General features: G+C 42.5%; 1 protein-coding gene across 1 annotated transcript in view; it reads right to left on the bottom strand.

Annotated features, from left to right (window-relative positions):
- Positions 1–10,000, bottom strand: part of myo15ab (myosin XVAb) — a 143,526-nt gene that overhangs the window by 31,236 nt on the left and 102,290 nt on the right. The window contains exons 51-52 of the mRNA XM_042103536.1: positions 6,943–7,164; positions 6,658–6,757 (exon numbers count right to left, since the gene is read on the bottom strand). Coding sequence (XP_041959470.1) covers positions 6,658–6,757; positions 6,943–7,164 — 322 coding nt within the window. The remainder of the gene's footprint in view (positions 1–6,657; positions 6,758–6,942; positions 7,165–10,000) is intronic.

Raw genomic sequence — 10,000 nt, 5'->3', positions numbered from 1 at the left:
GCCCGCGGTCGCCCGATATTTTAATCAACCCGACCGCAACTCGGACCGCGAATATTAATTAGGACAAAATTATACCCGACCCGCGATCCGACCCGCCTACTTACAAAATGTGTGATTTTGGTTATAGCCTGCATGCAGTGTGACAGTAGGCCATTTCTGTAAAACAAACTAATTTATTTGTTTAAACAAACATTTATTCCTGCAGGCTGCCCGTTTTGGCTGTCATACTTTTAAATGGCTTCGCAAGAAGTAGGCCTACATAGACCATAACTTGTACTACTGTCATCTTCTTTAAGAACTTTTCCCAATATTTCCCATAGCCTATATCCTATATCATGGGCATAGATTTAGGGTGGGACGCTAAGGACTAGTCCTAATCAATATTTTAAGATGACAAAATTGTCCACACCAATATTTTAGCGAACTCATTTGTGCTGCTGATTCCGACAGCCAGCACAACATTAGGCTACAAGAAACATCATATGATTTGCTGAAAAACAGAGGGGGAGGGGGGAGGGGCTATCTGACATGCACGCTACACGCACGGAGTGTCAAAGCACAGGCTTACAGTGTTCATTTTAGGACATCCTCAGACTCAGGTGTCAGACTCAGAAAAACATCGGTCATCTTCAGACAAAACTGCATCAGCGTCAGAAAAACCTCTGTCATCTTCAGATAAAACTGCCTCAGCGTCAGAAAAACCAGACTCAGGTGTCAGACTCAGAAAAACATCTGTCATCTTCAGACAAAACTGCCTCAGCGTAAGAAAAACCTCTGTCATCCTCAGATAAAGCTGCTTCAAACCAAACTGCCTCAGAAAAACATCTCTAAGGAGTCAGGTCTCAGAAAAAATGCTGTCAGAAAAAGTGGAGTCAGGTCTCAGAAAATCAGGTCTCAGAAAAACCGCTGTCAGAAAAAACAGAGTCAGACAAAAAAGTCTCAAATGAAAAGTTATTGTGGGGACAGAAGAAGACGACGGATACAGAACGGTGAGTTTATTATTATGCTTAATACATTCATTCTGTCACTGGCATGTTATATTTGGTGCTTGGTTAGATGTAGAAATTATAAGTAAAGGTAGAAAGTGATCCAATGGTATACACATTGTAGGAAATCCATGTATGTAACTTAGCTAACCTCACTTCGCTAGTAACATTAGCAGCTGCTGTAAGGCACATACCGGAGTAAGCTACGTACTACATACAGCAAAATAATTTGTTTTTCGTAGGACTACGGTACATTCAATGAGCTAGGGAAAAGTGGGTTAAACATTTTTCCACCACGAAAGTCCAGAACGACACCTGGACCATTATTTCTTACTTTTGCTAACCGTTTCCCAGTTGTACACTACCTACCTGTAAGAAACCTGCATCATTATCATCACATCATTATTCCCAAACCCCCATAAAGACAAATGTGCTATGTCATGATGTAATACCAGACCTGACTCCACTTTTTCTGACAGCATTTTTTCTGAGACCTGATTCCTTAGAGATGTTTTTCTGAGGCAGTTTGGTTTGAAGCAGTTTTATCTGAGGATGACAGATGTTTTTCCGAGTCTGACATCTGAGTCTGGTTTTTCTGACGCTGAGGCAGTTTTGTCTGAAGATGACAGATGTTTTTCCGAGTCTGACATCTGAGTCTGGTTTTTCTGAAGCTGAGGCAGTTTTGTCTGAAGATGACAGATGTTTTTCCGAGTCTGACATCTGAGTCTGGTTTTTCTGACGCTGAGGCAGTTTTGTCTGAAGATGACAGAGGTTTTTCTGACGCTGAGGCAGTTTTGTCTGAAGATGACCAATGTTTTTCTGAGTCTGACACCTGAGTCTGAGGATGTCCTAAAATGAACACCGTACAGGCTACTGGCAGTCAAGCGAGCGGGTGTGTGTAAACGACAATGGTAAGTTGCTGTCTGCCAAAACATAGCCTATCCCATAAAAGGCCAGAGTAAAACATTGGGATATTCCCTTTGCCCTTCAGCATACATGTTTGCCCCTTTTTGTGGTTTGTAGATCAGCTATGCCACCCAAAAATACGAAGCTTTTTCATTATTCAGTCTAGGCAAAATAACTAGCCATACAAACTGGCAACTGGTGACCAGGCTTTCAAATGCGGATTTTACTGTGTAAAATAGCATTAGCTGTTAGGATATTACCCAGGATATTGTCACAGCTAAACCTAGCTTCTGTAATCTTCCAGCCAAAGTTAGGAGTCATGTTTAATAGGCTAAGGGTGTGCCGCACGGACAGTCGCATATAGGCACAGAATAGAAGTCACCATCACTGACTGTTAGGCTAATTGGGCTACCAATCTTGTAGTCGCAATAAACAATGGATCCGAGACATTTTCCTGTTCCTATATTCTGTTTATGTACGCTAATGTATTTGTGAATGTAGCCTGCACAATGCAAAGAAATAAAAGATAAACTGTTGCATTTCCATACTCATAGAAATGAACATTGCGAGACACTTATCTCTTCTATGATCTCATTCCAGAAAAAAAACAATTCTTTGACTTGTTAGTTTTTTGAACATTTATTTTATCTAATGACATTGCAAACATGATTAATTGAATCCACATATCCTTGCACTTGCAAAACTATTTTTCACTAGCCTAAAACCGTGAGACTTTCACGTTCCTCTTAAAGTGACAAGCACTCAATTAGATTTACACACCACAAGTGATGATATTAAAGACAAGTGTAGCCTAATAATTTAAATATCAATATGATGTATTCAAATTACTAAATATGTTTAGATATTAGTAATCATGCAGATCATAAAATACTAAAATACTATAAATAATTAACAATATAAGTTTATAGTTTATATGAATTCCAAAATAGCCTATGACAACCATCACTTTCTATGTGTGTGTGTGTGGAGGGTCAATCAAATTCTATGATTGCCACTGATGTGAATGATCTCACAAATCACACAAACCAAATAAAATTTAAAAAAAATCGCAATAGTATCGAAATCGAGATTCTTCACTTGCTATTGGTATTGAAACAATAATGTTGGTATTGTGACAAAAGGAGTTGTGAATGTGTCCCCACCAAAGCTAAGACCAAACCTACGCCCTTGTCCTATATCCTATATTAACTCGCGTCTTCAGCTTCTTTACTGTTGACTACTGTTGACTGTATTGATGCTTTACTGTATTGATGCTAGCCTTCTCGTGATATTTTAAGTAGGCCTATTTGTAGAAAATATATATTTAATTAATTTTAACTGACCCGCCCGCAAATGACCCGAATATCATTAAAATATTCCGCGGGCGACCGCTTAATTTCGGGCAGACCGCGCAACACTGTGCGCTATGTAGATCGTTTCTCGTACCATTTAATTTCTCAGAATTTAGGTCTACTAGGCCTACAATAACGTCATCACCAAATACATCTTTTATTTTTAGTTGATCAACCACAAAGAGTAGCATAGGCCTACTGTGCACAGTGCACTGACGACTGTAGCAGCCCAAGGTAACCAGTTGCTGTAGATGAGAGACAACCCCTTGTTTCAGATAGCAATAGTTAATTGTTTTGCGTAACATATGAAATGGCTCAAAGAGTAGGGAATCAGGATGGAGAGAGTCACGCGTGTGTTGCTTTTGCGGGATCGAATCCAGTTTAATGCTAGTTTTCAAAACATATATTTTTTACATGTCTTTTGTCCGAGTGGCTGTAATGTAGCCGAGCGCTCATGGCGTATGAAAAGCGACTTCAAACCGCCTAAAACAACTTGTTTGTGAATGTCTGACAACTGCTGCAGCGCATGCACACGCAAGGAAACCAGTAGGTGGAGAAACCAGAAGGCACACAACACCGGAACGATTTTAAGGCTATTTCGCATAGGCTACTCTAGGTGCTATTTCACACGCATTATAGCGACCCCCACTCACCGGGGTTAGGTGGGAGGTGTTAATAGACGATTGGAGTAGCCTACAGTGGACTAGGGCTGTCAAAATTGCTCAAAAATGACGTTTGAATATCCCCTCTAAAATAAACACATGTATTCGAATATATTGGAATATCTAGGCTATATTATTTGCGCATTATGTCAGTGACGTGCATCATGTCATCTGTTTTTAACTTTTTGTATGGTTATTGCTTGACAGGGGGGATCCCAAGCAGCTTTCAGCCATAAGGCATTTCTTCATTCACCCGACACTGATATTCAAAATGTTGAAACTATTTCTGCATAGCCTATAAGCAGTTTAATTAAATGTAATGTTAGTTGTAAACAAACGGGCTACTTGGTGAGGCTTGGCCTCACAGATAGGCCTATTAACTGACCGCCCGATTCACGTTGGCTGGGGGGCAGGGGGGGCCATCAGACATTTGTTCCAATGAATTGTTAATCCGGCCCTGCCCCCAACCTCTGAGGCTTAAAAGAAGTCTAGAGGACTCCTAACTCACTAAGACCTACTTACTGTAGGCTGCGCAAACCACAGGCCTTTTTTTTTGGGCAAGCCTGCATTCGAGGCAGGCCTTCTGTTGAAGAATTTTATATAAATCCTGCGCTAACAGTAATCCTCCTACCCCCCGCTACCACAGCTGTGGATAGTGTGGCATGCTCACGCTTTATGTCTCCTTCTTGCAAACTAGGCCTATAGCCCAACCATTTACATCTTAAAAAAAATAACAACTTGCCAGATATGCCTTCATATCTTTGGGCTTCATTCAGCATTTTGTTCTTCCACTGGAAATGACTCTTCTATATTTGCTGCCTGCTGCATCCTTTCTGTTTGTATTGTTTAGAAAAGGTTTGACGTTTTGAGTTAATGCATTAAACATTGTTTCTTGCGTGCGTACATTCTCTATTCTCTCCAAAATGTGCCCGTTCTATAGGCTGGCCAAGTGCGTAATTCTGCGGCATAAAGCTATGTATTTGTTTATTGTACAGAAAAATAAAAATAATCTGTCAAGCAGTCAATTGACTACATTGCAGTCAATAAGTAGGGCAAATTACGAAACCAAAACGTGGGTCATAGTTGTCTAAGCCTCTGCTGTTAGGCCAAACCCATGAACAAAGACGCATTGATATCTGCAATAGAGTTTTTTTTGGCGAAACAAGCTCACAGCCGAACGAGTCATAGCACTGAAGGGAGAGGCAACTGGCATGTGATATCCCCACTTTTTAGCATTTTAATAACAGGATGCATCGTTCAACTAACCAACATGTAAGTTACGACTGTTTCCCAAAAACTGTCGTACTGACATACCGGTAGTACTGTAAGTTTGGACCATGATAGTTTCCAAACTTCAGTAGTCTGGACTAAGGTGGTTAATGACGTTTAGTAGCACGTGAACGGGCACCTGCACATACTTCTGTGGCGCATTGCGTTAAGGCCGGCAGATGACAGCCGCCGTTGCACAGCAGTTACCAGTCCCCTGTCCAAGAGTTCGAATCTGGGTTGAGATTTTGACAACAATATTGACATCGATGTTTACCTAAGTTTATCTTTTTTGCAGATCATATTATTATCAAAATCAGAATCAGCCTTCTTGGCTTGGTTTGCGTAAACTAACAAGGACCCCCCCCCCCCCCCCCCCCCCCCCCATGAAAATCAAAGGCTACATATTCTCAGCTGACTCGTCAAAAAGTGCGCACCACCTTATTATTATCTGCAGGTGTGTGACTTTTACTTACGTGCACATGGCTGCAAATTGACTTTTACTTTATGTATTTTCTGCCTTGGGCATTTTAAAATATTGGGCATCTTGAATTTCCCCTGGGGATCAATAAAGTATCTATCTATCTATCTAAATATGGATGTATGGTGGTTAGAAGTGTAAATATCAATTAGAAACCTAAATATATTTATAATTATAAATTTGCAAACAAATAACTGGCGTCAGTGACGTCTTTGACATGAAGATCCCTGGAACTATGCTTCTACTAGCATTCTACCACAGGTCGAGAGGTGTAGTTGTAACTACACAACTTTACGATAGTGGTTGCGAACGTTCGTTGCTACTATGGTTTTGGGAAACACTAACGTAGTGTAACGATGCATTGGACTAGGCCTATGTAAGTTCCAAATATGAATGTAATTCTGCGGCATAAAGCAGATGTATTTGTTTATTGTACAGAAAAATAAAAATGACATGTCAAGCAGTCAATTGACTACATTGCAGTCAAGAAGTAGGGCAAATTATTTTACGAAACCAAAACGTGGGTCATAGTTGTCTAAGCCTCTATAGCGTAGCCTGTTAAAAACGCTGCAGAAGCCTACCCAAGGCTACAGATTAATTCTGAACAGTTATTTCTCTACTGGCTCAATTATCACACCACTGTTTTGATTTGCGTAGTTGCGTTACCCCAACACTGACAATAATGTAGACAGCAAATTTCGATTTCGATTTCCGTTCACCTTGTAGTCAAGCCTTAAGCCATACCCAAGTAGCCTAAATCGAGGTAAATCGAGCTTTTTCAGAAGGGGCGGCAGGCAGAGCGATGTACAGTGGCAGAGCGACGCACAGTGGCTGAAAGTGGTACTAAAGCTTCACGCAGCTTCACGCCTCGTAATGTGCGACTGAAGTGGCCATTTGATAGCACCACTGTACGTGTGTGTGTGTGTTTGTGTGTGTGTGTGTGTGTGTGTGTGTGTGTGTGTGTGTGTGTGCGTGCGTGTGTGTGTGTGTGTGTATGTGTGTACCTGTGTCCTCCTGTTCCCTGTCTAAAGTACTTCTTGGCAAACTCCTGCATGTTATACTGATTATCCAGAAGAAGGCGCTCTTCCTGCTGTGGGTCCAGCCCTTCAGCCTCCATCTGCAAAATCAACCAATCACAACCCATTTTCTCCACTGGCTAACCAATCACAACTCATTTCTTCAGCAGAGCCAGGGTCATTAAGTCATTATGGCATGGTTGTATATAAACACACACACACACACACTCACACACGCACACACACCTGGAGGGCAGGGACGAGCTCAAACACACACACACACACACACCTGGAGGGCAGGGTCGAGCTCGTGTGCAGCCATGCTGGAGGCGACGGCGAGGGCCACCGCCCCTGATGTAGCCACGCCCCCTTGTTGATCCTGCGGCTCCGCCCCCCTCCAGGCGGGGACACTGAGGAAGTCCGGCGCTGCCACGGGAACCGCACAGTCGCTAGGAAACGCCCCACTGCGGCCCAGCAACGCCCCAAAGCGCCAGCCTGCCAATCAGCATCAGAATCATGCAGCGTTATCCAATCAGCATCAGGCAGCATTATCCAATCAGCATCAGAATCAAACAGCGTTATCCAATCAGCATCAGCATCAAGCAGCATTATCCAATCAGCATCAGAACAGCATAATGTAATAATGTAAAAAACTGGACACTAAAGGATATTCATCCACTGACACGTGACATTTTACACTAAAGATTGTTCATCAACTGACATGACATTTAACGCTAAAGACTATTCATCAACTGACACGTGACATTTTACACTGTTACGAACCCCAAATTTCTTGATTTACTTTGGGGGTAATTTTTGGCACACCCTGCTGGCTATTTTGTGCTTTGTCTTGTTCTGTGTCTCTGCCTTCACCCAGGTGCCTGATTAATTAACCTGTGATGCGGTACACCTGGCCTGCTCCAATTAACCCTGGCATGCTTCTATAAGACCCGTACCTCTGCAGTCCAGGGGAGAGCACATGCAGAGGAGCGTTCTCTGAGAACCACAATGCATTTGGTCATTGTTGACGATCTAATAAATCCCTATTTTTGAGCCTTACCTCTGGTGTGTCTCTACATTTATGTTAGGACCTTTCTTTGAGGTCTGTAACATAAATTTGGGGGCTCTTCCGGGATACTCCTGATTGGCTTTCCTGTCACGAATATCTTGGAATTCGCTTTTTGTGAATTGGTATTGATTTTTGCAAGTGTGCGGAACAGTAAGGTAAGTGCATTGCACTGGTTCGGTGGAATTTCCTTGGGAAGCTGCGTCACTGTTTTTTTTTTGGGCAATATCTGAGGAGGGGGTCCAAAGAGGCCTCGAGCTCAGTACGGCCAGAAGATAGCCAGGTTGAGAGCTTCAGTTTAGGGAGGTTGGGATTCCACTGACTCAGTTTGGTGCACTTTTGTTCCATTTAGCATTTTTGGTTTTGCAAATTTGAGTGAGGCTAAAAGCTTTTTTGAGTTTTCGTGTTGCTTTTGTAACACTTCGCTGTTGAAGTTTAATTTTTGTGGTAACGCTTCGTTATATTCACTGAACCTCTTTGCAGGTTATAGCTTTAGTTAGATGTGTGCTTCCTAAACCTTTTGAGCGTTTGTGGTTGCATATCTTGTTAACAGCGCACTTTGTTTGTGGTCTTTGTTCTCGCTGCTGACCACTTAGGTAAAATTAAGTTTTAATTGCATATAGCAATTTTGTTGCAGTTTGATGTACTGATTTGATAACTCCTGTGTTTTGACAACTGTTTCTTTTGGGTACAAAGTTTAAAACTCAACTAGTTTCCTTTTGAAATGGGAACTAATTTGGTTTTGCCACAATGACGACTGTCAAGGAATTGCAAATCCTGATGCATCCTTGATGGAAACCCTTACTAGAGCAATTGATTGATTTGGCAGCTAATTATGAAGTTGAGCTCTCGTCAGAGAAAAAGCGCAAGAAGTCCACAGTAATATCTGCTCTGACTTCACGCTTAGTCGAGAAGGGAAGTCCACAGTAATATCTGCTCTGACTTCACGCTTAGTCGAGAAGGGAAGTCCATAGTAATATCTGCTCTGACTTCACGCTTAGTCGAGAAGTCCACAGTAATATCTGCTCTGACTTCACGCTTAGTCGAGAAGGGAAGTCCACAGTAATATCTGCTCTGACTTCACGCTTAGTCGAAGTCCACAGTAATATCTGCTCTGACTTCACGCTTAGTCGAGAAGGGAAGTCCACAGTAATATCTGCTCTGACTTCACGCTTAGTCGAGAAGGGAATTCTTCCCAAACCAGAAAATCCTATAAAAGCGAAAGATCCTCCTGAGCAGCCCAGGACTCCTAAAGGCCCTGACCGCTCAAAACAGGATCATGAATTTCGTATGCAAGAGTTGGCTTTTTGCCAGGAGCAAATGCTATTTTGCGAGCTTATGAGCTTGTGCCCGAGGCTTATAGACAGCGCTTTCGAGGTTACCGTAAAAAGTCAAACTTTGGTGGAACTTTCCAGAGAAAAGGAGAGAAAGTTCTGCATCTCCAATCACACCGAGAAAAGCCTTTCGGAAGGAAGAGTTCTGAACAGTCGTGCTTTTACTGTAAAAGGCCTGGCCATGTCATTGCAGATTGCCTAATACTTAAGAGGAAGACCGCAAAAACTGTGGGTTTGATTTCCTCAAATTGTAAGCCCAGTGGGCAGAAGCGATCTGGGTATGAACCCTTTATCAGCGATGGCTATGTGTCAGTCCCTGGCCAGCAGAAATGTTCTCCTGTGCGCATCTTAAGAGATACTGGTGCTGCACAGTCGTTTGTTTTGGAAGGTGTGCTACCACTGTCAGACAGGTCCGCTACAGGTAACCGTGTCTTAGTGAGAGGGATCAAAACAGGATTTACCTGTGTTCCACTGCATAGAGTCAACCTAAAAGTCAACTTTAGTCTCTGGGACAGTGATTTGTTGGGGTCTGTCGCTCTTTGCCAGTTAGCAACGTCCAGTTCGTTTTGGGTAATGACCTAGCAGGTAAGATTGTGTGGAGTGAGGTGCAGTGTAAGGGTGAGTCTGTGTTATCAACCTCAGGTGATCTAGACAAGGTTGAATTGAAGGACCCTGACAGTTCTCTAATGGGCAAAGGTAAGCTTGTTGCTGAGGTATGTCAGGAAAATGAATGTGTGCCTAGTAGAGTTGCCAAGACAACTCCGCAGTCTAAGGTGACGAATCTGGATCCTGATCATGTGACTAGCAATTCATGTGTTTTAATAGCCCTTGAGAACATTGTTTATCACCTCCTTTGGCTTCTTTTGTTTGTCCTAAGTTCCTCTTTAAGGTTTTCCCTAGGTCCAGCCATGGGCATGCTCCAGTGCCTTCA

The sequence above is a fragment of the Alosa sapidissima genome, chromosome 9 (assembly GCF_018492685.1).
Source record: "Alosa sapidissima isolate fAloSap1 chromosome 9, fAloSap1.pri, whole genome shotgun sequence".
Taxonomy (NCBI): Eukaryota; Metazoa; Chordata; class Actinopteri; order Clupeiformes; family Clupeidae; genus Alosa; species Alosa sapidissima.
Note: the sequence above shows the minus strand (reverse complement) of the source record. Positions and strands in the feature narration are given on the sequence as shown.